We start from the raw sequence: 27,188 nt of genomic DNA on the forward strand, positions 1-27,188 counted from the left end.
TTCCTGAGGAAAATTCTTGTACTAGATATTCTTGACATGAGAAATGCAGCTTAAATAGTATAAAATAATAAGATATAAGTACAATACTGAAATGAGGTAAGTCAACTAAAATAGGGATAGAATAGAGCAGGAGAAAGTAATACTGGGCATTATGGTCTTCTGATGTTTTTCTATGAGAGGACTGCTACTCTCTTTGCCATTAATGTGTTTAAATCTACAAATATTCATTGATTCTTTTTAACCTTCAAATTATCTGGATATAAACCTAATATACACCACCAATCAAAAGTTTGGGGTCACTTAGTAATGTAGTTATTTTTGAAAGAAAATCATTTTTTCTAATGAAGATGACATTAGATGAATGATAAATCCAGTGTAGACATTGTTAATGTGGTAAATGACTATTGTAGCTGGAAACAGCTGATTTTTAATGGAATATCTCCATAGGGGTACAGAGGAACATTTCCAGCAACCATCACTCCTGTGTTCTAATGCTACATTGTGTTAGCTAATGGTATTGAAAGGATCATTGATGATTAGAAAACCCTTGTGCAGTTATGTCAGCACATGGATAAAAGTGGGAGTTTTTATGGAAAACATGGAATTGTCTGGATGACCCCAAACTTTTGAACGGTGGTGTAGGTCAACTTTAACTCGTTAAGAGCAACTTTAACTAATATAGAGCGACTTTAATATAGAGCAACTTTAGCTAAGATAGAGTGACTTTACCTAATCTAGAACAACTTTAACTAATGTAGAGCAACTTTAACTACTATTGAGCAACTTTAATACTGAGCAACTTTAACTAATGTAGAGCCATATTAATATAGAGCGACTTTAATTCAGGCTAATTGATGATTAGAAAACCCTTGTACAATTATGTTAGCACATGAATAAAAGTGGGAGTTTTCATGGAAAACTTTTGAACGGTAGTATACATTGCTTTAGGACTAACGTTACTTAAATATTCCACCTTAAACTGAGATATTATACCTGAACAATGAAAGTATGTCATAAAATTCTACAAGCTTCTGAGAAGTACTGTTGCTGATAATAATGATATTGTTGTGTTCAGTGTTTTCTCTGTCATATGTAATGAAAACTGCATTTTAAGGTCAAGTTTAATTTATTTTATCACACAACAACCTCCATTCCTTGTTTAACCTATTGGCATAAAAAGATATGCTGCTGCAGTTTTGAGTTAAGTTGAAATAAACATTATGTAAACTGTTCCTCGCTGCATAACAGCGCTTCCTTTTCCATTTGGGTCCTGCCTCAGCTACTTGACATTCAGTAAATCCTCTCATTAGTCAGAGCAGAAGCCCAGCTCGGCTCCTCTTCATTGTAGTCAAAGTCACGACCATACACTAGGCTCCCTGCCAGAGCTTTATATATATATATTCAGTGTTCCCTCTCAGTCTACCTCAAAGACTGCCGCTGCTGTAGGGAGACTATCTGCAGTCCACCCACACTGCTGCTGCTCCTCATCCAGCATCGCAGCATTCATAACCTATTAAACCTCGTGTGCTTCTGCTAACCCGTCCTCCTACACGCATTATCTGGGCTGCAGCCGAGCGCTGGCAGGGCCCGCACAGAGTGGTTGGGGCGACGCAGATGTTATTACTTCACTTTGCATAATCACGTGACCTTTCGGGATTATGAAATGCACGCTTCAGATGTACCGTGTTTAAAGCGTTTTATATGTTTCTGTGGGCGTTTCAGGGCAGAGAGGGAGGTGGTGCTCAGCAACCTGGACACACTCTGCTCGGTGGCTCTGGGCGAGAAGGTGACCGAAGACTTCCTGCTGGCCAGAGACACGGTTATCACCATCTGCAGCATCACCGACCACGTCAGGGTGAGAGCACGAGAACCTGAGAGTCGGCAGGTCGATGCGATTCACCTGAGATCCTTTACACACAAGTAGAGGTGAAACTGCAGAGTTCAAAGCCTCTTAACGGTTTAAAAACACCAACATATCAGATCACAAAGATCATTATCTGCTCCATGCAGCACGCCACACGCATTACACAACATTATATTAACATTATTCTGAAATTACGGCAGCAACTGAGGATGTTTTCCATTATTCATTATCTCCTGGATGAATAAATCAGTAATAAATCAGTTTATCAGAAAATACTCACATTTAAAAAGCTGTAATCACAGAATTTAGACTGTTTTATTTTTAAGATATACACAAACTGATGAATCGATTATCAACATAGAAGATTCTCCTTCCACACCTTTATAGTTCATCATTAACAGAGCTGTAATTAAAGCAGTCGCTGCAGGACTTTGGAGGATTTGTACATCCATGGAGCCCAGACACAGTGGGATGCAATTTTTTTAAATGATGATTTTATTTAAGGGGGCAAAATAATACTTTTCAAAGCTACCTGGCCCTGTGTGAAAAACTAATTGCCCCTAAACCTAGTAACTGGTTGGGCCACCCTCAGCAGCAATGAGTCTTTCACATCTCTGTGGAGATATTTTGGTCTGCTCTTCTTTGCAGAATTGTTTTAATTCAGCAACACTGGAGGGTTTTCCAGCATGAACGGCCTTTTTAAGGTCACGCCACAGCATTTCAGTCGGATTCAAGTCCGGACTTTGACTAGGCCACTCCAAAAAAATGTTAATATGATGCTGTTTGTGTGTTTCTCCATCCAGCAGTCCAAAGCTGCTCCGTTCAGACTTCCTCAGGAGCATCAGCTGTTCACCTGCCTCACTCAGGCCGTCGCTGAAGGTAAACTCACCCATGATTCCTGAGTTCAGAGTTTTCACCTCCCGTAGTTCCTCCTCTCACTGCACCTGTCCTCGTGTCCTCCAGGTGTGGTGATGGAGGACCCGTACTGGCAGAGCTTCATGGAGCAGGCCGTCCGCCTCCTCTACTTCCTGGCCGAGTCTCCTGACCAGCTGTGCTCTCGGCTGCTGCAGCGAAGCGCTCGCCTCGTGCTCGATCAGATCGCAGAAGGCGGCGAAATCAACAACAAGGACGTCAGCCAGATGCAGGACGGATCCCAGGGGTCCGGTGATCAGGGTGAACAAGGTGAGCGCCTCTTTGTACGGCAGACGTCTGTTTTTAAAAGTGATAGCTGCTCCTCTGCTGACTCTCCATCATGATGTCCTGCAGTGAACTGTGTGAGTCTGGCCCAGCTGCTGGCTCTGTGTGGCGCCGTGGCGTTCTGGCAGGTGTCTCACCTGGAACGGAGCGTGAGCGCCGAGCTGAGGAGGAGGAGGGGGGAGACGGAGGAGAGGGAGGAGAAGGAGAAAGGTCCGTCCAGCAAGGCCAAGGTGAGGAGCTGCTGTAGGTGATGCTGACTGGACAGGATGATGATGTAGAACAGGAGTGTCAAACACATTTTAGTTCAGGTCCACATTCAGCCCAATTTGATCTCAAGCATTCAGCATGTAAAATACTTTCAGATATTTTAAAAAATCACCTGTCGACCCGCTTCCGTCAGGTTTATTTTCACATTAAATCTGTTTGAACAACAATATCTGAGGAACTATCAAAGATAAAAAATCTAAAATTTTCTCTTATTTCTCATTATGTCACTGATTCAGTATCTGATTGTGGATGGGAAATAAATTGCAGCTGTCATGAGCTGATAATCCAGAAGTAAACTAGTGATATTTTCTGAACCACATGTAGCTGCGGGTCACAATAATACAAAATAGAATACTTTAATATGAAATGTTTGCTCACAAACACGAAAAGAAATTTATTTTCAGTGAACTTATAACTGATTGCGCAGCTTTGACAAGTTGTAGCACAAAAACACATATCGGTTCATAGTCTGATCCAAGTAGAAGATCTATTAACATATTTTATGCAGTTTTCGTATGATATTTCCATTTAGCAACCTTTATACAGTGCTATAATAAGAGATATGAAAGCAGCAGAAGATCCTTCACTGTGACAATCTGCTACTTTCTTCTGATTTATGTTATTAACTGGTTGTACAGAAACAATCTGATTTCATCGCTACAAGCTCTGAGATGGACGTTTTCATTATTTCATGACAGTTAATATGTAAAACCTTGAAGATATTCATGAAAACAGTCATTTCTACGGGTTCAGTTTATGCTGTTTTTGGATCTTCTCAGTGTTCTACATGGCAGAAGTCATCGGTTTCCAGTTTTTGCAGACTTTTTAATGTTACTTAACAGTCAGAGATGAAGCCAAAACAACCTCGTGTGGCAAAACTCTCTCTGACAATCAGACGGAGGCTCAGCAGGACAGCGTGATGAGATTTATTTTAGTGACACAGTCAGATGGCTAGTAATTGTTCGGCACATCAGGGAGCAGCCAGATGAATGTTTCCGTAATTATCATTACAGTTTTATTGCTCATTTATCTTTGGTTTGTCACTGTTTTCTCTGTGTGGATTAAAACCTAGACGTGGAAACACAGAGGGTGTGTGACGCTGCAGATAGAAATGCTTAGTGAACGGTTTTAAAGTTTGAATATAAACTTGTGCTTGTTACTGATTGGCCGACACATTTAACTCCCTCTGATCCCCAAAACAAGTCGGCAGATTTGAAATACATGACATCTTCTTTAAAAAATCACCAAAATGGCTGTATTTCTCAAGTAGGAATCACCGGATGTTAAAGTTTCCAACGGTCCTTGAACATACAGTGTCGAATCCTGTTGTGAAATTAACCAGATCTGAATTGAAAATCTTTTTTTCTACTTGTCTCATTCAAATATTCTCAATAAAAAATAAAGCACCAGATCCAGTAACATGTACATACTTTATTTTCTATAGAGGATGCAGAAAACGTGAGCTGGCCGTCGCTAGCAAACTCCCACAATTCTCTCTGCTTGCCAACATGGAAATCCCTGCCTCCTCGTGTTGCTGCAGTAATAAACAGAGTGCTAGAGTTAATCTACAGCACTTGAAGTGTGTATTATCAAGGAAAATAAGAATATCTGGTATCGGCAGATTTCACCAAAACATTTTGGTGTAATATCGACACATTCATAGCTGTGAATTATGTCTGTAATATAATTTTTGGACACTAAAAACCTTGTGCATATCAGTTTTTTTCTGCATATCATAGAATCTGTGTTTTTTTCCACTTACGGACAAATCCATATGTAGATAAGAATCATTGCCATGTTAATGCTTCTCTATCAGTGCTTATATTAATGAGGTGGTGTTATTTCCATCCAGAGGAACAATCAGAACTAGTACTGCTCCTTAAAAATAACTCTGATATTCCTGAAATGTTTGAACTCTGGTGGAACAATGCAAATTTCCCCAGTGTGGGATTAATAAAGACTTATCTCATCACCGATAATAAATGATTCAGGAGCAACAAATAAGTTAAAGAAGACGTCCCTACTTTCTAGAGCAGGAGGAGTTTAGACAAAAACAAGACAAAATATTACAAAAACGAGACACAAAATGCGAAAGAATGAGACAAACGACATGAAACAAAACAAAGGACAAAAAATCTGACAAAAAAGCTACAAACGATAAAAACAAGAGACAAAAAATTATGCAGATGACACAAACAAGAAAAAATGACAAAAGCGAGAGAAGAAAACGACAAAAATAGACAAACAGAAACGAGACAAATGGAAATGCAAAACAACAAAAACATGAGACAAGTCAGACAAAAAATGACAAAACCAAGACAAAATATTACAAAAACAAGACACACAATGACAAAAAATGAGGCAAACCAAAAAAAACTACACAAGCGAGACAAAATCACAAAGACAGTGCTCAGAACAACGAATAAAGTGAAACACAAAATGACAAAAAAAGCCAAAATTAATTTCAAAACGACACAAAATATTACAAAAACGAGATGCAAAATGCCAAAACGAGAAACAAAAGGACAAAAAATGAGACAAACGACACAAAACGAGACAAAAAAGTTACAAACAATAAAAACGAGACAAAAAAATTACATAAATGACAAACGAGAGACAAATGACAAAAAAAAACAGAAACGAGACAAAAAAACGGAAGTGAGACAAAAAAGAAACAGACAAGAAAACAACAAAAACAAGGCAAAATACTACAAACACAAAACAACAAAAGAACAATGAGCAATCTAATATTTTACTTTATGATCAAAACAACATGTCATGGTTTAGAAATCATTTTAAATTTATAGTTTTACTAATTTACAATCTGCAGTTAATGTCTTCTCTGTAAGTTTTACACTTTACAAAGTCGTCCCTCAGGCCAGATTGGACCCTCTGGAGGGTCACTTTTGGCCCGCGGGCCGCATGTTTGACAGCCCTGTCCTAGGGCTGATGTGCAAAGTGTAAAAAATGCAGTTTGTAGACACTGAACAAATATTTATTGTATGTAGAGCCTCTTTTATTTTCCAGTGTTGGTATCATCTGTGGACACTTAGAAAGATGTTGTACATGTTGATTCCAGGTTTTTCTTTCGTGGTTTCCATCATTCTGAGTTCTCTCTCCTTCTTCATGTTGTTCTGCTTCCACAAAGCTGCATGACTTTAGAATGTTTAGGTATCAAACATGCAGCCCTCGGGCCAAAACCGGCTCTCCAGAGGGTCCAATCCGGCCCGTGGGACCATTTTAAAAAGTGTAAAAATAACAGAGAAGACATTAACTGCAGGTTGTAAATTAGTAAAACTATAAATTTAAAATAATTTCTAGACCATGACAAGTTGTTTGGATCATAAAGTAAAATATTAGATTGCTCATTGTTCTTTTGGCGTTGTGTGCCTCGTTTGTGTCATATATATAATTTGTCTTGTTTTTGTCATTTGTCCATTTTTTTGTCGCCTTGTAACTTTTTTGTCAAATTTTTTCTCTTTTGTTTTGTTTCATGTTGTCTCATTTTTTGTCATTTTGTTTCTTGCTTTTGTTGTTTTTTGTCTCATTTTTGAAATATTTTGTCATTTTGTTGTTGTTTTTATCATTTTGATCTTAAAATAAAATACTATATCATTCATTTCCAGATGATTAAATGTTGTGTGTCTTTGTAGACACTCTGTGATCTGGAAGTTGTAATGTCTAAATAATAAACTGAGGCTGAATGTTGTTGAAACTGAATTCATTTTTCTTAAGAAATTTCAAGTTGTTCATAATGTTTTGTAGAAAGATACTTCCTTAAATGTGAACTTTTTTGCATGAAAACAAAGGAAAAATTAGAAGTTGTGGTTATTTATTGGTTATTATGCTGTGATTTTACTGATCTGGATCACTGGATATTAATTTGGGCTGAATGTGGACCTGAACTAAAATGAGTTTGACAGCCCTATTCTAGACTGATAAATGAACCACAGTGAGGAAAAATGTGCTTCCATACCTCCAATAATCTAATATCAGATCATATATCAGCCTAACTTCACTGACGAGCATCAGGATTTCAGGCGTCCACTGTGGACCATAAAATCCAGTCTGACTGCATCTTACTGCAGAGTGCGCAGATTAGTCCTTATGGTGACATTTTAGAGCTCAGATTAGTGTCTGTTTTTATAAATCTGCTTTCACGGTTTTCCAACAGCAAACGGCCAATGAGAGCACCATGGAGGAGGAGCTGGGGCTGATCGGTGCCTCGGCTGATGATACGGAGGCCGAGCTCATCAGGAAGATCTGTGAGACCGAACTACTGGCTGGTAAATAAAAACCACTTGTGTTTAAACCCCAGCCCTCATACCGGAGTCTGTTTTTACATGATATTAACCCACCTCTGTGTTTAGAGGAGAACCTGCTGAGCGCGTTCCTTCCTCTGCTGGTGAGAGTCTGCAGCTCCCCAGGACGTTATTCCCACCCTCAGCTCACCACAGCTGCCTGTCTGGCTCTGTCTCAGTACATGATGATCAGGTAAACATGCCTGTTATGTCTTTATTTCACCGTATGGGTGTAGTATAGTGTGAGGGAGCTGATGGAAATCAACCATATAGTCTTATCATTTAGCAAACAATCCAAACATTCACTGGTTTCGGCTTGTTTTTTTCTGCTCTTTTATGATATTCATTTAAAATGTTGTACCAGGAATACTGTAAAGCAACAACAAACTCATGTAGGTAAGATAACAAGGCAATAACTGGCTCTGTAAACATACATTTCTACCACTGTAAACCCATAAAATCAAAGCATTTGACAATTGAACAAAAGAGAAAACACAACTGTAGACATTTGTGCCCCTTGGAGTCCTGTTGTACTATAAATTAATTATCACATCTGTGGAATGCTGTACATTTATATTAATGCAGACTAATTATACTTCCCTCTGTGAGCCTCTTTCCTTACTTTAATCCTTAAAAGTCACTCTCACTTAAGTCACAAGAATGCATTTAACTCCCTGCTTTTAGGCTGATTATTCATTTAGTTTACTGTTGGTTAGAAGTTAAAATTATCTTTATATTTATTTATTTTTTGTTTTAAAAAAAACTAGTGCAGTCAAACGAGTAAAATATGTAATCAGATTAATCACAAGGTTGCTGTGGATTAATTCCGATTCATCATGATTAAATGTCATCCATTTTTAATGGAAATTAATTACTGGCAGCGTTCAGCATCCCGCCTTGTCCATTTCACATCATCTGATCACGCATAGCATTGCTCTGCGGTGTTGTTTTTGTGAAATTTTTATTAAAGAATTTAATTTATTTCAAGCCCTACGACATCCATCAAATGTTCTATGCCTTCTATGGCTTCTGGCACCGAACCCAGGCGGCAGAGGGAGATGCTTACCATTAATTAAGGTAGATTTAAGAGTGTAGAACGTGTTTAAGAGCATAGGAAGAGTTTATAAGAGTGTGGAAAAGGTTAATAGCAGTGTGGGAAGGGTTTATAAAGCCCTAAAATATATAATAAATGATAAAATAAATATAAGGTTTCCACTTCGCGGATTTTCCCCAGTCACAGGGGGTTCTGGAACCTAACCCCCGCGATAAACTGGGGACCACTGTACTCCAAGAAATAGCACTACAGTATGTAAAAAATATAAGAATATGTGCTGGCGGACTTAGACAATGGTAGGTCTTAAAGCAGGCTGTCAAACATGCGGCCCACGGACCAAAACCGGCCCGTCAGAGGGTCCAATCCGGCCCGCGGACGACTTTGTACAGTATAAAAATTACAGCATTTCTTGTCATTTTGTTTCACGCTTTTGTAGTTTTTTGTCTTTTTGTGTCGTTGGTCCATGTTTTTGTCACTTTGTAACTCTTCTGTCTCATTTTTTGTCATTTTGTGTCTCGTTTTTGTAATAGGTTGTCTTGTTTTTTGTCTAAAATACTACATTGTTCAGTTCCAGATAGCTGTGACTACTGTAAATGTTGTGTTCCTTTGTAGACACTCTGTGATCTGGAAGTTGTTGTGCGTAAATGATGGACTGAGGCATAGTGTTATTGAAATTGAATTTATTTTTCTTAAAAAATTTCAGGTTGTTCATAATGTTGTGTAAAAAAATAATTCCTTAAATGTGAATATATTCAGAATGTACTTTTTGCACTAAAGCAAAGGAAACATTAGGAGTTGTGGTTATTTATTGGTTATTATGCTGTGGTTTTACTGGTCACTTGAGATCAAATTGGGCTGAATGTGGAACCTGAACTAAGATGAATTTCACACCTCTGTCTTAAAGGCTTAAAAGCTACTAATCATTTTCATTACTAATCGGCCACCTAATTAACTTCCTGTATTAATTCTGTGTTTCCTCCCTTCAGCCCGTCGGTGTGTGAAGAGAACATCCGCCTCATGTTCACGGTTCTGGAGCGTTCTGCTCTGCCGGTGGTCCGGGCCAACGCCATCATCGCCCTGGGAGACCTCACGGTCCGCTTCCCAAACATTCTGGAGCCGTGGACCCAGAACCTCTACGCCAGGTGATGTAACGACGGCAAAATGGAGAATCTGTCACAGCAGCGGCTCCTCTAACCGACTCCACTCCAGTTTGGTGCTCGTTACTAGAACATCTGCAGCTTTGCTTCGTTTTTCCACGTTCCCCTCCCACGGCTGACGGCTCGTCCGGGTGGGAGTCGCGTAAACGTGATGCCTCTCTGAGCCGATCGACCGCCGCCGCTGCCACGACGCTCCACTGAGCCACATGATAGGAAAACTTTTGCTGTCTTTCTTTCTCCACTTTTTTTTTAAATGGGGGAGCCAAACTTGGAGATGATCTGTGTTCGGCGAACTCCAACGCAGGCCCCGTGTTGTGACCCTTCCGGGCGTTGCCGTGGTAACCGGGCCCTTCGCTTCATGACTTTTAGAGAGCCCGCCCCCACCGCCACTGAACCCAGGCGGAGCATCGGACTGGAGTTTGAGACGACAAGCAGCTTAATTACTAGTGTGTCCAGATTGTGACTTGGAGCGATGACCGGCGCGGTGTAATTACACGAAGCGCCTCAGCGAGCACAAGGGAATAATTTCGGGCAAAAAGGTTGACGGCTTGCGGAGACGGTTTTAAAAAACACTTAACGCTCTCCTCCCGCCGCAGCAGCTGTTTCCCGAGGAGAACTCGGAGGGCTGAAGTTGCTCCGTTTGATGGAGTGTGGTTTTAATTATAACGGCTGATAGCACTCGCTCTGAGGTGTTCTGGACGTGTAAAACATTCTTTCCTTTCATTCCACGTCGTTGCCCTCCCAGTGTTTCCTACCTGATAAGCATTTCACAGCCTTCCCTAATTGTCTCCCACACACCAACACCTCCACTGTTCTCAGAGCCGCTGCTGCCCTGGCACCTCCTGATAAGCGCATTAAGAATTAATTACCCCACTCATTGCCGTTGTAAGCTCCTGCTCTGGCATGTGGAAGCACCGTGTTGGGCCGTCTGATCCTCTGCCAGGAGTCCTGCTCTCTGGCGGCACCGAGAAATGGTTAATGAGTTTCTTTTGTTCTGTGTTTTTTGGGTGAGTTTGAGTCTAAATTGGGGCTCAGAGTGGCATCGGATCGCCCCGCCGCAGCCCGTCCAGTCCCATTGTGTTTTAGGAGCGTTCTGGTTAATTTCAAGTCTCTACAGGAGCTTAATCGACTGCGATTGGGGGGGAAACAAATGAACAGGTGATGAGTAATTTCCATATTGGCTCGTGTTTGTAACCATGATGGTGATGTGGCTCCAGGAGTTGGGTTCAGTTCAGCCCAGATTGAAATAAGAACTACTACTGCTGGATGATCTGCAGTTTATTCATGTTATCCAGTGGAGGAATTGGTTTAACCCTTTGAAATCTGGGCAGTTTCTGTCCCATTTTTCTAACATGTTATTAGTTTCATGGGTCTTTAGTTTGGTTGTTTCATGTGATTTTTTTTTTCTTGTCTTATGCCTCATTTTTGGCATTTTGAGTCTATTTTAGCAGTTTTTATATCTCTTACTGGTAATTTTGTGTCTTGTTTTTCTTGTTTGGTGTCATATTCTGTATTATTTTGGTCTTTTTATGTCTCCTTGTGGTCGTTTTGTCTCCTCATACTGTAAGTATTTTTCTATCTCCATGTTTCCTCTCCAGACTTTTCCTCTCTGCGCTGCTCATCATCTGTAGAAAGATGTTTCACCATGCTGAATGTATCTTCAATAACTTGCTCTGTTCACAGAACGACTTTGTGTCTCGTTTTTGTCGTTTTGTGTCTCGTTTTTGTCATTTTGTGTCTCCTTTTTGTAATTTTGTGTCTTTTTTTGTTGTTTTCTGTCTCACTGGTGTCATTTTATGTTTCTTGGTGGCAGTTTTGTCTCTTGTCTCCTCATACTGTAGATATTGTCCTCTCTCATGTTTCCTCATTTTTTCTCCACAGAATTTAATGTCACAGATAATTAGTTCTTACACTGATTGATACGACCTTTCTAGTAGATTTGTGGTCTCATATTGGTCATTTTTTTGAAAGATTATGTGCCTAATTAACCTGCTGGTGGGTTTAGGGGTTACCTAATGAACTTAGTGTAGAGACATTTATGGTCCCCTGTCAAAAAATTACCTTTATTGGGTAGAATCAAGATCTGAATTCCGATTCTTCTGACAGATTTAGATTTTGGTGGATCATTTACTGAAGTTGGATCATCTAGATTGTGGGACTGCAGTAGCCTGAGTCCCCCAAGCAGACCAGAGAGGTACAACAATAACTACGAGCAGTAAGACTTAATAATCAAGACATGTTGATGTCAGCATGTAGCCGCTAGCAGCCTACCAGCTTCACTGTGGACTTTGCAGAGATGGAAACCAAACCGTCCCCACTAATTGAGGTGTTCTGTCGTCCTGCAGGCTGAGCGACGAGGTTCCCTCCGTGAGGCAGACGGCTGTGACAGTTCTTACTCAGCTGGTGCTCAAAGACGTGCTGAAGGTGAAAGGCCAAGTCAGCGAGGTGGCGGTGCTGCTAATTGACCCCGAGCCTCACATCACCAGCCTGGCCCTGAACTTCTTCAACGAGCTGGCCACCAAGGTGCTCACGTCCTCACATCCCCAGAGCCTCCTGCAGCCCGAGTAATTGGGGAGGTTTTTAACTGTGCCCTTTGTGTCACCCATCAGGACAACGCCATCTACAACCTGCTGCCAGACATCATCAGCCGCCTGTCCGACCCGGAGAGAGCCATGAGCTCAGAGGACTTCAACACCATCATGAAGTGAGTCGCACGGCTGCAGATGATCGGCTTTTCCTCCATCTGCTGCTCTGAGCAGAATGGGATTATGAAGGCAGGAGAACCCTGATCTTTGAGGGTTTGTTTAGGTCAGGGGTGTTAAACTCATTACACACCAGTAAAATCACAGCACAATAACCTATAATCACTTCGTTTTAGTGCAAAAAAGTACATTCTGAAAATGTTAACGTTTAATGAATGGTATTTTTTACAAAGCATTTTGAACAACCTGAAATTTCTGATAAAAATGAAGTTCAAATTCAACAATATTAAGCCTCAGTTTATCATTTACACATTACATCTTACAGATCACAGTGTCTAAAAAGGAACAAAGCATTTAGTCATCTGGAACTGAACAATGTAGTATTTGACTTTCTGATCAAAACGACAAAAATCTGACAAATACAAGACAAAATAGTCAAAAAATGAGACTCAAAATGACAAAAAAATAGACCAACGATGCAAGCAAGATAAAACAAAAACACAAAATGACAAAAATAAGACAAAAAAACAGAAGCAAGACAAAAAGGAAACACAAAATGACATGAGACAAACCACAATAGTCAGACAAAAAAGACAAAAAACAAGACAAAATATTACAAAAATGAGACAAAACGACAAAAGCAAGAAACAAAGCGACAAAGTAATAGACGAGCGATGCAAGCAACACAAAAAGGACACAAAACAAGAAACAAAATGACAAACATAAGACAAGCAACAAAAGTGAGACAAGAAAAGACAATGAACAACAAAAACAAGACAAAATATTACAAAAACAAGACATAAAATGACAAAATGAGACAAAATGAAAAAAAAGAACAATGATTTATGATCAAAATGACAAAAAAAGACAAAAAATGCTCAAAAAGAAGACAAAATATTACAAAAGGCAACACAAAACAACAAAAACACAAGACAACCAACAAACATCAGTCTAAAAAAAGACAAAACAAGACAAAAGAACAATGAACAATCTAGTATTTCACTTTCTGATCCAAACAACTTGTCATGGTCTAGAAATGATTTTAAATTTATAGTTTTACTAATTTACAGTCTGCAGTTAATGTCTTCTCTGGGATTTTTACACTTTACAAAGTCGTCCACGTGCTTGACACCCCTGTTCTCGAATCTTCTAATGAACACAAATCATGTGAGCTCAAACATGGGACTTCTTATGACGGTGTTAAAAGCTATGTTTTAATATTTCAACTCATCCATAATTAGAGATATATATCACAGATTCTAAATGAAAGACATGATGAGAAATAACAGAAAAAACTTCAGCTTTTTATCTTTAATAGTTCCTCAGATATTGTTGTTCAAACAGACTCAAATCTATAAATTTATGATAAAACACTTTCAGCCAAATCACAGATGAAGGACCAGAAATTGTGATGATTTGAGGTGATGTGACCGTGTTTTCTGTCGGTTTTTATTTTAGGAAATGTAATTAAATTACTTTTCTGTGTTCTATTGTGTTTTCAGACAGCTGTTCTCCTACATCACTAAAGAACGACAGACCGAGTCTCTGGTGGAGAAACTCTGTCAGCGCTTCAGGACGGCAAAGTGAGTCCATCCTCCCACCTCTGACCTGCATCCTTTGTTTTCCGTCTTTTCTCTGCTAATTCCTGCGGCTTCCATTGTGCTGGATGTGGGGGTGGGTGGGAGTGTGTGGGGTAATTAGTGGGTGTTTTCACTGCGATCGATTGGGTTCACAGTTCACTTCTCCTGCCACCGACATCCCGGTATTCTTCAGTTCGTCATGGAAACGTCCTCCCGTGCATCCAGAGCATGTCGAGGAATCGGCCCAACCGATGACTCATGCGTCGTCCACGCTCGGATCAGAGGAAGGACGTTTCATATTACACACTGGCAAAGTGAATTTAGATAGAAGAAGTTTGCTGGGAAATGAGATTTGGTGCCGATGTCAGTGCAATGCCAAGTTCATGAGTAATGAGCTTCTTTGAGTTTGTGCGTTTTGTTGCCGCTAATTGGGTTAACGCTGTGATCCCTGCGCTGTGGTTCGGCTGCAGGACGGAGCGGCAGTGGTGCGACCTGGCCGTCAGTCTGTCCCTGCTGTCCATGTGCGAGCGTGGCTTCAAGAGGCTGCAGGAGTGCTGGGAGTGTTACAGCGACAAGCTGACCGAACCGGGGGTCTACCAGCCGCTGCTCTCCATCACCGCCAAGCTGAGGAGGGGCGCCAAAGTCCAGTTCAAGGTACCGAAAACAAGTATCCGCTCAGGTTCATCCCCTTTGGTCAAAGTATACCCCGAGTTTAACATGCTTAATCTTTATGCATCAACAGGTACAAACTAAGCATATAGGCCAGACAGACAAAAATGAACAAAAACAAGTCGAAATATTCAAGAAATGAGACACAAAACAACTAAAGAAGACAAAATATTACAAAAATGAGATACAAAATGATAAAAGCGACAAAAAAAATAGACAAATGATGCAAGCGAGACAAAAAGGAAACACAAAACAAGAAGCAAAATGACAAAAACATGAGATGACAACAAAAGTCAGACAAGAAAAGACAATACACAACAAAAACAAGACTAAGTATAACAAAAGTGAGACACAACAAAAACAAAAGAACAATGATTTATGATCAAAATGACAAAAAACAACAAAAGAAGACAATATTACAAAAACGAGACACAAAACAACAAAAGTGAGAAATAAAATTACCAAAAAAAGGACAAACAACGCAAGCGAGACAAAAAGGAAACACAAAACAAGAAGCAAAATGACAAAAACATGAGATGACAACAAAAGTCAGACAAGAAAAGACAATGTATAACAAAAGACAGACAGACAAACCAACGTACGCCGATGGTCACATAACTACACTGCGTTCCTTAGCGGAGTAAAAAAATTATGCTGAAAGCAAATCATTATCAAAGATGATCAACAGTGGCTGTTGTTAATTACTCCGCCAAGGAACAAGGTGGAAGTTATGTGACAATCGGCGCTGGTTTGTCTGTCTGTCTGTCAGCAACATTACTCAAAAACAGACTGACAGATTTGGATTAAATTTTCAGGGAAGGTCAGAAATGACACAAGGACCAAGTGATTAGATTTTGGCAGTGATGTGGCTTATAGTCTGGATCCATGGATTTGTTAAAGATTTCTGTATCATTGCCAGATAGCAGCACAGCATCACTGTAACCATGACAACAAGTGAACACTACGTCAGCTGCCTGCTGATGATCACATGATTGTGATCCTACTACAAATCCACCACTGAGGACTTATCAGGACTTATCCATCAGAAATGTTCCAAGGAACAACTGATTAAATTGTGGGGGTGTTTCTGAGTCCCATCAGTTCCTGCCACCGGCTACATATTTAGGTCACGTGATTCGGTAGCCATACATAATGTACACATGTATAACACACGCCTGTGCTCAGGGCAACGTCATTTTTTATTAACTATTTCATCTGTTGGAAATGATACTACTGAGCAGCCTTGGCAGAGTACTGTGCTCTGAGTGCTTTTCTAGTTTTGACTTTCTGTAATTTCCTGGTGTTCTGTGTTCTTCAGGCTCAGGTGGAAGAGTTCGAGAAACGTCTTACCGCGGTTCACACTCGAGGGCTTGAGAACGTAGAGAGTCCAGAGATGGACGAGGAGAACCAGAAAGAGGGAGGTTCTTGTGAGAGGACGGTTCTCCAGACCAACCGACCCAGCAGGAGCCGAGCGAAGTCGAAGAGAGGTCAGAGTTTGGATCCAGAAACGACCTGCTGCTGTTTTACCGACAGGCTCAACATGTTTCCATTTCATTTCCAGGCCAAGCGAAGCCGTCGGTCTCCAGTCAAGGTGATGACACTTTTGTGACGCCTCGGAAAACTCGCAAATCCAAGAAACCAGTGATCACCTTCAGCAGCGATGAGGAAGAGGAAGACGAAGAGGGTGAGTGCAGCTGCTTCATTAATTTATTGTTGGGGTCATTCCAGGACTGGAGGAAATCTGGGCTTCAAAATGTTTGAAAATTTAACCTTCTCTTCTCCAGTTTTCTGCTCCACATTCATCAATAATAGGTATTGATTGGTTCAGCTTCCACATCAATGGTAGCATTTTTATTCCATGTTTTCTGTGTTTTCTACTAACCCTACTCTAATCACAGTAACAGGGTTGCTAATCCATGCTAATGTGATCTTTTTCTCAGCAATAGAAGCTAGATATTTAGCTGCTGTTACTGCTGACCAAGAGGACAAACTGACTGATGGAAAACAGTCCAAAGAATTAGTCTGATCCTGATAATATGAGGTAGAGGGAGACATTCAATCAAGACTGACAATGGGATGGAAATATGAAAAATAGAAGAGAGGACATAGCTTTGCTCTACACATTCTTTAGGAAAACTGTTGGATGATGTTGATGACAAAAACGAGACACAAAACAACAAAAATGAGACACAAAATGACAGAAACAAAACAGAAAACGACAAACGAGACAAAACGAAAAAAGCAAGATACAAAACAAAAAAACAAGATAGAAAATGAGAAAAAAGAGACACAAAACAACAACAATGAGACACAAAATGACAAAAATGAGACACAAAATAAGAAAAACAAGACACAAAATGACAAAAATTACAGAAACTGAGAAAAACGAGACAGAAAATGACAGAAACGAGACACAGAATGACAAAAACAAGATACAAAATGAAAAAATGAGACAAAAACGACAAAAATGAGACAAAAAACAACAAAAATAAGACACAAAACAAGAAAAATTAGACACAAAATGACAAAAACAAGACACAAAATGGCAAAAACGTCATCAATAAGGTTGTTGTGGGACACGTTCCATGCATAATAATTATGATTTAAAATATGTTGATTAAAAAAATATTCCCACAATTACAACAGACAATGAAAAAAATAAAACCAAAAAAAGGAGATTTAAATTTCATTTTAACTGTTTTATTAGAGATTCAGTTTGGTCATCAGGGGGGTGGGACAAGAGAAAAATGTGATTTTAGGGGGAACTCCAGACTTATTTGGTATTTAAAATATTTTCAAACATTATTTTCTCTTAGTTTTTTAGATTTGGTCTCAGGACAAGAACATTTACACAACAACTGTATGTTTTAGGATTTGGATTATTTGAAGTTTGACGGGTGGGACGTAAAATGTCCTCCAGTTCTGGAATGATCCTCAGGTTCTCAGTTCAGCCGCTCTGGAAGGTTTTGTTGCAGCTCAAATCCAGTGAAGCTTCACTTTTCCAACTGTATTTGCTCCGAGTTAGTGAGGAACAATACTTCTGAGTCTCCATCAGATTTAATTCATGTGTTACTGACATCTGAATTAGTCATGAACTCATCATGTTAACATCTGAAACCTCCTGGTTTTACCTCCTCTGCATGTAGGCTGCTGTATGTGAACACTCATAATGACATTTATTTCTTTGGCGCTAGGCTCACTTTTTTCAAACTAACTCATGCAGGTAAAGTGTAAAGCAGCGATCTGCAAATAACGATTATTTTCATTGTTGATTATTCTGTCGACTATTTTCTGGATTCAACGATTTTGGTTCCAAAATAGTGAAAAATGTGGATCAGAGTTTCCTGAAATGTCTTGTTTAGTCCAAAGATCTTCAGTTTACTGTCACAGAGGAAAGAAACCAGAAAATATTCACATTTAAGAAGCTACAAATCACAGAATTTAGAGGAATCACTGAAACTAGTTAATCAGTTATCAAAATACTAATACAACATTAATCATCTCCATTAGTGTTGATTCCTACAAACTGTTGTGTTTCTTCTTTGACTGATAAATGTAGCTGCTGCGATCAGCTGATCATGTTTCTAGACCAGGGGTGTCGAATTCGTTTTAGTTCAGGTCCACGTTCAGTGACCAGTAAAACCACAGCATAATAACCTATAATTAACCACAATTCCAAATTTTTCTTTTGTTTTAGTGAAAAAAAGTTCACATTTAAGGAATTATCTTTTTACAAAACATTATGAACAACCTGAAATTTCTTAGGAGAAATAAGTGAAATTTCAACAACATTCAGCCTCAGTTTCTAGATCTACAAAGGAACAAAACATTTAGTCATCATGAACTGAATGATGTATTTTACTTTATGATCAAAACAACAAAAATAAGACAAAAAACACAAGTGAGACAAAAAGGAAACCCAAAATGACAAAAACATGAGACAAATGACAAAAATCAGACAAAAAAGGCCAAAAAAAGACAAAGTATTACAAAAATGAGACACAAAATGATAAAAAATGAGACAAACGACACGGAACAAAACAAGACAAAAAAACTGACAAAAGTTACAAAGCGACAAAAAGAATGGACAAATGACACAAAAAATGACAAAAGCGAGAAAAAACAAAAAATAGACAAGTGAGACAAAAAACACACACGACAAAAACGCTACTCAAAACAATGAATAAAGCGAAACACAAAATGACAAAAAACGAGAAACAAAATGACAAAAACATGAAATAAGCGACAAAAAAAAAAGACCAAAAAAACAAGACAAAATATTACAAGAATGAGACACAAAGTGACAAAAGAACAATCTAGTATTTTACTTTATGATCAAAGCAACTTGTCATGGTCTAGAAATTATTTTAAATTTATAGTTTTACAAATTTACAATCTGCAGATAATGTCTTCTTTGTTATTTTTACAATTTACAAAGTCTGGCTGCAGGGCCAAAACCGGTCCGCGTGCCTCATGTTTGACACCCTTGATCTAGAAGAGCCTCCACTTTGATTCTAAAATCTCCTGGAGGCCACAAATCTGAGCTAAAGATCAGGACTCACCCAGAACATTCTGTCTGGGTTTAAATTTGAATATTTTATGATAAAGTTTTATATCATAAAGGTTTATACTTGGCCTGCAACTAATGATCATTATTATTATTGTTGTTGTTTGATATGAAACATGAAAATAACATTTACTTGGGGTCTACATTGAGAGTATTTAGATTTACAGTGAGTGTCCAGGATTTACAGCTGATCAATGATATTCTTTGGATCAATAAGTCCAGAGAAGTTTGAGCTTCAGCTGTTTGAGAGGATTTGAAGTCGATCAAAGTGAGCAGCAGCACTAATCAAACTGCAGGTCGTAAAGAAGCTCAGAAAATATTAGAAAATATGACTGTTTTTATAGACAATCTGATCAGAAGTTGCTCTATATTGGTTAAAGTTGCTCTGTATTAGTTAAAGTTGCTCTATAGTCATTAAAGTTGCTCTATATTGCTTAAAGTTGCTCTATATTAGTTAAAGTTGCCCTACAACTACCGTTCAAAAGTTTGGGATCACCCAGACTTTCTGATTCTTTTCATGTCATCTTCACTGATAAAAAGCTGCTTTTCTTTCAAAAATGAGGACATTCCTAAACTTTTGAACGGTCGTGTACGTTCATATGATCTGACCCGTCGACTCGTTTGCCAGTAAATACGTCTGACGGACGAGTTCTGTGATGCTTCTGTGCATCTAAACTTTGGGGACAATCTGTGGACATCTGCAGTTTCCAGACTCTTTAATAAATCGTGGAGTCGTGACCTCCTGTGTTTGATCTCCTCCATCAGACGCCGTCATGGCCGAGAGCGAAACCCCCAAAGTGACGACGCCGATCGCAAGAACATCCCGAAGAGCTCGACTCAGGAACTGACCCCTCCTATTATTTCTGTTTTATCCTTTTACGCTCTAAACATTTTTATCTTTTTGTATATTTTTTAACTCCCGTTTCTTACAGTAGAGTCTGATGACGTCTTTTAATAAACCCGCTCCTGGTTTTCCAACAGAACTTTGTGTTTTTGTGATTTATCGGGCAGCTGTGCCTCCGGAGGCTGGTGTTTGGACAGGAGTGTTTAACGGCTGCACAGCTTGTTCAGACAGCTCCCCACGACGCTCTCCATCTCCTTGGTTCCTCCGTCGGATCCGACCCAAACCCTGCATGTTGTCGTTGTTTATTTACAGTCTGTTTGTAGGTCTCCTCTTCCTCCTACACTCTCCTCTCCTCGTCATCGCCGGTTTAACCCTCCCAAAAAGCACCGCTAATCTGTGTTTTTCGCCTCCGGCTGCTCCCACACGGTGTCCTCCAGAATATTCTCATCGAGGCGTTACGTAAAAACACTTCTACACTGGAAAAAATGCCCCTCTCAAAGCAAGAAAAAACTTATTTCAAGGAATGTTTAACTTGAAATAAGTGAAAAAATCTGCCAATAGAAAAAGTGAAAAATGTCTTGGTAAGATTTCTTGAAATAAGATGTGATATTTAGAATCTTGAGATCTTAAAATTAGCTGGGAAAACTTATTTTAAGCTCTATTTTACCAGGATTGTCAAGCTTAGGTGTCTTAAAATAAGCCAGATATGCTAAAAAATAGCAGTTTTTCACTCACAAATAGATTTTTGCTTTCATGTAACCTCCTAATTTGAGATGTATTAACCCTCCTGTTGTCTTCATTTACGGGCACCAGAAAATATTGTTTCCTGTCTGAAAAAATCCCAAAAATCAGCAAAAAAATTCCACAAATTTCAGAAAATTTGCAAAACCTTCAGGAAGAAAATTCAAATAATTCTTTCAAAGTTTCCCTTAAAAGTTTTATTTAAAAAAAAAAAAAAAAAAAATCCCCCAAATTTGGCAAGAAAATTCTTGTAAATATTTTCAAAAAATGAGTAAAAATCTTCCAAAAAAATCCTAAAAATATCTAAAGTGATTCAATATATATCGGTAAAACTTCTAATATTTTCTTTAAGAACATTCACATAAAAATCAACCAAAATGCAGTAAAATTCGCTGGATTTTGGTTGATTTTTTTTTTTGTCAATATTCGTAGGAAACTTTTATTTTTTACATTTCTTTTATTCCACCAAAAAATGTTAAAAAATTTCCCAAAAATGTTGAAAAAGTGGACATCAGAAGTTTCACTGTGAAAATATGTAATTTTTCCACATTTTCAAACTTTAAAACGGGTCAATTTTGACCCGCAGGACGACACGAGGGTTAAACTTATTTTGAATTTTCTTGTGAAATTCAACTGAAAACAAGATTATTTCAAGATTGTTTGACTTTACAAGATATTTAAGATGCATTGTCTTAAAACAAGTCCCTCCATCTGTTGAAATGTCTCTTGTTAAGTGAATTTATCTTAAATCGAATGGGATGAGACATTTTGACTAAAAATAAGACAAACAGCGATTCTGAGTTTTTTGCAGTGTACCGGTAACTTCTGGTTGTGATTGCAGGGGGTTTGTTTGTTTGTTTATTTATTTATTTATTTAGCGGATAGATAATCAGAGGCTGCTGAACTTTAAGGTCGGCGTTGTGATCCGTCGTCGGCGGGGGGTTCGGGGGAGCAGATGGCGCTGACAGACTGTAACTTACCGGCCGTGGAGGGGGGGGAGGTCAGGGCATGCTGGGAAAACTCCACGGAGACGGAGTCAGTCGTGACCGAGAGAAAGCGGGTTTTTATTCCGACCGCTGCCCTCTGACCTCCACACAACGACACAACAGTCACCTTGGCTGCCTCTCCTGTGATGACATCACCTGCAGACAAATGAGGAAGAGGAGGAGGAGGAGGATGAGGATGATAATGAGGGGGCGGCTCCGGCTCTACAAAACCTCTGCAGCATCCCATCTGATGCCCCAGAAGCCGAGCAGCTGCCAAGAGGGGAGGAGGAACCGGCTTCATCCTCCAATTCCATCCGAGAGGAGGCGGGGCTTGTTCGGGGAGAGATAGTGATGCTCTGCCAGGTGCCAACAAGTGAGAAGTGAAGAGTCCGAGAGGAGGAAGACGAGCCGAGAGACGAAGCGAAGAGACGAGACCAAGCAGAACGCCGACCAACAGGTGAGCAGCAGCTTTAGCTCTCATCACTGGAATTATTCATGTTGTTACACTGAGATGTGCAGCTCTGGAGTCGTGCTTTTAGACCTCTATTATTATTATTTACTACTCTGTGCTCTTATATTCTAGTAAAATACACATTCTACTTATGTTTGTGTATTAAAAATCTTTCTGATGCTTTATTTTGGTGCATTCGTGACATTAAATGCCATAAAATCCTGTCAGGTTTGCAGGAATTCCAGCAGGCTGTTATTTTTTATTCAGTTTTAGCTCCTCTTTCAGTAAGAATATTTATAATTTTTGAACTTGTGCTCTTACATCTGAGTAAAATGCACATTTTGCTTATGTTTGTGTATAAAAAAATCTATTTCTGATGCTTTCTTTTTGTGCATTCGTGACATTTTAAAGCATAAAATCCTCTCAGGCTTGCAGGAATTCCAGTAAATTGTTATTTTTTACTGAGATTTGTTCGTTTTTAACTCATTCTACTTATAGTTATGTTCATTTTTCTGCACTTACACATAAAAAATCTATTTCTGATGCTTTATTTTAGTGCAGTTGTGACATAAAAAAGCATAAAATCCTCTCAGGTTTGTAGGAATTCCAACAAATTGTTATTTTTTTTACTCAGATTTCTTCAATTTTAGCTCATCTGTCAGAACATTTATTATTTATGACACTGTGCTCTTAAATCTGAGTAAAATGCACATTCTACTTATATTTATGTTCATTTTTCTGCTCTTCCACATAAAAAATCTATTTCTGATGCTTTATTTTTGTGCATTCGTGACATTAAATGTCAGGAATTCCAGCAAATTTTTATTTTTTTACTGAGATTTCCTCAGTTTTAGCTCCTCTTTCAGTAAGAATGTTTAATTATTGCGTCTGATATTAATTATTTATGACTTTGTGCTCTTATATCCTGCTACAATGCACATTCTGCTTATGTTGGTGTATAAAATTTCTGATGCTTTATTTTAGTGCAAGCATGACATTTAGAAGCATAAAATCCTCTCTGGTTTGCAGGAACTCCAGAAAATGGTTATTTTTTACAGAGATTTATTTGTTTTTAGCTCATTCTACTCATGTTTGTGTTCATTTTTCTACTCTTGTATGTTAGAAATCTCTTTCCAATGCTTTGTTTTTGACATTAAAAAGCATAAAATCCTCGCAAGTTTGCAGGAATTCCAGCAAATTGTCATTTTATAAAAAGCCTTAAAGTGAGATTTGCTCATTTTTAGCTCATCTTTCAGTAAGAATGTGCCTGATATTAATTATTATTTATTTTTCTGTGCTCTTATATTCTAGTAAAATGCACATTCTACTTATGTTTGTGTATAAAAAATCTATTTCTGATGCTGTATTTTTGTGCAGTTGTGACATTAAAAGTCATAAAATCCTCTCAGGTTTGCAGGAATTCCAGCAAATTATTTTTTACTGAGATTTCTTCATTTTTAGTTCCTCTTACAGTAAGAATAATTAATTATCATGTCTGATTTTGTTATTTATTACTCTGTACTCTTATATCAGAGTAAAAATGCATCTTCTTATATTTGTGTATAAAAAATCTATTTCTGATGCTTTATTTTTGTGCATTCGTGACATTAAAAGTCATAAAATTTTCTCAGGTTTGCAGGAATTCCAGTAAATTGTTATTTTTTTCTGAGATTTCTTCATCTTTCAGTAAAACATTTAATTATCGTGTCTAATATTAATTAAGTATAATTTGCCAGTTTGACTTTTTACTCTTCTATTCTGGTCTTATTTTGCTTTTTAGTCACTGCATTTCTTGTTTTATTTCATTTATTTCTTCTTCTTTTATTCAGTGCAACATAAATACTAATATTTCTCAGATATTTCCTCGTTTAATCGACGTTTCTAAGCTGCTAAATTAGCTGCAGAGATTCTGAAGAGACTCGGTGGTTAAACTCTAATTAACGTTCCTTAGACATCGTTTGTCAGAAATGTTGTTTTCTCTGTTTGTCCGTGTGAGGAACCAGATCCAGAACCAGAACGAGATCCAGATCCAGAACCAGAACCAGATCCAGATCCAGATCCAGATCCTCCTCGTTCTGCTGCCATGCTGCGTCCGGTGCTGCTCTCCGCTGCTCTGCTGCTCCTCACTCCTCTGGAGATCTCCGATGCCCGAGCCCTGCATCCTGCTCCTGATGCTGCTCAGGTAGGGAGGAGGGAGGAGATGAAGTAGTGGGAGGAGAAGAGGGGAGGAAGTGAAGGAAAGAGAAAGAGGAGACAGATGAAGGAGGGAGGAAAGAGAAGAGGGAGGAGGAGGAAGAGAAAGGAAGGTAAGAGGAGGAGAAATGTGAGGTGAAGGAAGGAGGAGGGAAAGAAGGAAAGAGGAAGACTGAGAGTTAAGTGGGAGGAGGAAATGTGATGAAGAGGGAGAAGATGATAGAGGGAGGAGAGGGGAGGAAAGAGGAACACTAAGAGTGAAGCAGCAGGAGGAAGGGGGGAGGAGAAGGAAGGAGGAAATGTGATGAGGAGCAACGAGGAGGAGGGAGAAGAGGAGAGGAAGAGAAAGGGAGGAGGAGGAGGAAAGAGGAGAACTGAAAGTGAAACAGGAGGAGAGAGGAGGAGATGAAGTAGGAGGAGGGAGGAGAGGGGAGGAAGATAAAGGAAGTGAAGGGAGGAGAAAGAGGAAGGAGGAGGGAAGAGGAGGAAAGGAGAACTGAGTGTGAAGCAGGAGGAGAGATGGGGGAGGTGGTGTGATGAGGAGGGAGGAAAAGGAGGGAGGAGGAGGAATGAGAGGAGAATCCAGAGCTGAGAGTCTGAGTGCAGCAGGAGCAGCATCTAATGAGATGCTGGCTGATGTGATGCTCCTCCTGGTCCCTCCTGGTTCCTCCTGGCTCTTCCTGGCTCCTCCTGGCTCCTCCTGGTTCCTCCTGATTCCTCCTGGTTCCTCCGGGCTCCTCCTGGCTCCTCCTGGTTCCTCCTCGTTCCTCCTAGTTCCTCCCCTCTGATGGGCTCATTTCTCCTCCTCCAGTTCCTGGAGCAGTTCCTGGAGCGCTACAACGACCTGCTGACGCTGGACGACCTGGAGAACCTCCTGAACGGCCCGGCCGAGGAGCAGTCCACCTTCTCCTCCTCCGGAACCAAAGCCGCCGACCTCCCCAAGTGGGCCGACGTGCAGCCGGAGACGCCGTGGCTCCGCCTCCTGAAGGGGGCGCTGGCCAATCAGAAGAGAGCGGAGCCAGACCGGTCGAGGAGGGGGTGGAACCGGGGCTGCTTCGGGCTGAAACTGGACCGGATCGGGTCGATGAGCGGACTGGGCTGTTAGTGGACAGGAAGTAGAGACTCTGTAGTTTAGTGTTGAATTGTTAGAACGTCTGTTAGAACCCACCAGAACCTCTGAGGTCCGGTTCACCTCCATCCAGCTTGTTCTCTGTGTTCTCTAGCGTTGTGCTCCGTGGTTCCTCTTGCTGATTCCTTTCATGTTTCATTATGATTTGCATGAATAAATGGATTTGACATTTGTGGCGTTCTGCTGGTTCTTGCTCTCTGAAGGTTCTCTTCCCAGATGGTTCCGCTGATGCACGTCATCTCCATCCGTCCTTCAACATCCGGATCCAAATCCTCCTGACAGATATCCTCCGGCTCCCGATGATTTATTAAACGTGTTGGACAAACTTTCCTTCTTCCCCCGTCGTTCTGGAGCCGAGTGACCGAAGAGCTGCAGCCAAAAGTGATGAAAGAGATCCAGAAAGAAATGAAGAAGCAGGGTTCTGGTTTCACTTTGTGGAGGAAACGAGCTTTTAGAGACCGTTTAGAAGTTTAGGGTCACTGAAGGGCGTTTTCATGGAAAACATGGGATCGTCTGGGTGACCCCAAACTTTAGAACGGTCCTGTGGGTCAACTTTAACTCATTTAGAGCAACTTTAACTCATTTAGAGCAACTTTAATTTATTCTAAAGCAACTTTAACTAATATAGAGCAAATTTAACTTATTTAAAGCAATTTTAACTCATTTAGAGCAACTTTAAGTCATGTTGAGCAACTTTAATTTTAAAGAAACTTTAACTCATTTAGAACAACTTTCATTTATATAGAGCAAATTTAACTTATTTTAGAGCAACTTTAACTCATTTTAAAGCAGCTTTAGCTAATATAGAGCAACTTTAACTAATGTAGAGTAACTTTAATTCATTTTATAGCAACTTTAATTCACTATAACTGGGTGTATCTGACAGGTTCAGGTGTCGTCTCTCAGTCTAATCTTGTCCTGACCTTTCCTTCTTCTCTAACCAATAGCAGCAGCTGAGGAAGATCAGCCATGTGTGGACAGCAACCAGACAGGCAGCAGCAACGTGTAGCAGCAACATGTAGCAGCAACCAGCAACGTGTAGCAACAACCAGCAACAGACCAGGTAAAGTTCAGGAACAACAGGTCAGATCACAGCCAACTAAAACTCCTCAAATCCAACCAGCAGCTCATTCCAGACCTTCAACGCTTTGCTCCATCACCTCTGATTTAACTGAAATCTTTACAGCATCAAATATGATTTTTGATAACTGGTTCATATTTAAAATACTTTGATACTTTTATTATTTTTAAAAACTCTCTGTCGATCTACTCTTTGCAGGTTTGGTTTTCTCACATAAAATGTTTGAACAACAACATCTGAGGAACTACTGATGATAAAAACCTGAAATTTTCTCTCTTATTTCTCATCGTGTCACTGATTCAGAACCTGGAATATTGGACAGTAGATCAATAATCTGATTATGGCTCAGATTAAATATGAAAACACAGGTTTCATGAAATTTTAGAAACTAACTTTGAGTCCTTG

General features: G+C 39.5%; 2 protein-coding genes across 5 annotated transcripts in view; both read left to right on the forward strand.

Moving 5' to 3' along the window:
• The window catches only part of ncapd2 (non-SMC condensin I complex, subunit D2), a 46,664-nt gene extending 26,323 nt beyond the window's left edge, over window positions 1–20,341 (forward strand). For 2 of the 3 annotated variants that reach the window (XM_035945198.2, XM_023263765.3), the window contains exons 19-32: window positions 1,723–1,855; window positions 2,668–2,743; window positions 2,828–3,046; window positions 3,131–3,291; window positions 7,503–7,614; window positions 7,699–7,822; window positions 9,670–9,825; window positions 12,186–12,363; window positions 12,450–12,544; window positions 14,045–14,125; window positions 14,593–14,776; window positions 16,110–16,278; window positions 16,353–16,475; window positions 20,124–20,341. In XM_035945198.2, coding sequence (XP_035801091.1) covers window positions 1,723–1,855; window positions 2,668–2,743; window positions 2,828–3,046; window positions 3,131–3,291; window positions 7,503–7,614; window positions 7,699–7,822; window positions 9,670–9,825; window positions 12,186–12,363; window positions 12,450–12,544; window positions 14,045–14,125; window positions 14,593–14,776; window positions 16,110–16,278; window positions 16,353–16,475; window positions 20,124–20,206 — 1,894 coding nt within the window. In that variant the 3' untranslated portion in view covers window positions 20,207–20,341. The remainder of the gene's footprint in view (window positions 1–1,722; window positions 1,856–2,667; window positions 2,744–2,827; window positions 3,047–3,130; window positions 3,292–7,502; window positions 7,615–7,698; window positions 7,823–9,669; window positions 9,826–12,185; window positions 12,364–12,449; window positions 12,545–14,044; window positions 14,126–14,592; window positions 14,777–16,109; window positions 16,279–16,352; window positions 16,476–20,123) is intronic. The other variant, XM_055013841.1, reaches the window with a different exon arrangement.
• A 1,856-nt stretch (window positions 20,342–22,197) lies between these two features.
• nppcl (natriuretic peptide C-like) lies at window positions 22,198–25,874 on the forward strand. 2 transcript variants are annotated; one of them, XM_023263779.3, is made up of 3 exons: window positions 22,198–22,386; window positions 24,377–24,562; window positions 25,385–25,874. In XM_023263779.3, the coding sequence occupies exons 2-3, from the start codon at window positions 24,464–24,466 to the stop codon at window positions 25,676–25,678; spliced, it is 393 nt and encodes a 130-aa protein (XP_023119547.1). In that variant the 5' UTR covers window positions 22,198–22,386; window positions 24,377–24,463; the 3' UTR covers window positions 25,679–25,874. The 2 variants fall into 2 exon arrangements, with proteins under 2 accessions (XP_023119547.1, XP_023119548.1); XM_023263780.3 differs by having other exon boundaries at window positions 24,384–24,562.
• Window positions 25,875–27,188: the final 1,314 nt, after the last annotated feature.

This window comes from Amphiprion ocellaris, chromosome 9 (assembly GCF_022539595.1).
Source record: "Amphiprion ocellaris isolate individual 3 ecotype Okinawa chromosome 9, ASM2253959v1, whole genome shotgun sequence".
In the NCBI taxonomy this organism is placed as follows: Eukaryota; Metazoa; Chordata; class Actinopteri; family Pomacentridae; genus Amphiprion; species Amphiprion ocellaris.

Excerpts from the sequence above, each read along its gene's own strand:
- nppcl (XM_023263779.3), top strand. The coding sequence starts at position 24,464 with ATGCTGCGTCCGGTGCTGCTCTCCGCTGCTCTGCTGCTCCTCACTCCT. Across the intron at positions 24,563-25,384 it reads CTGCTCCTGATGCTGCTCAG|TTCCTGGAGCAGTTCCTGGA; the intron begins GTAGGGAGGAGG and ends CTCCTCCTCCAG.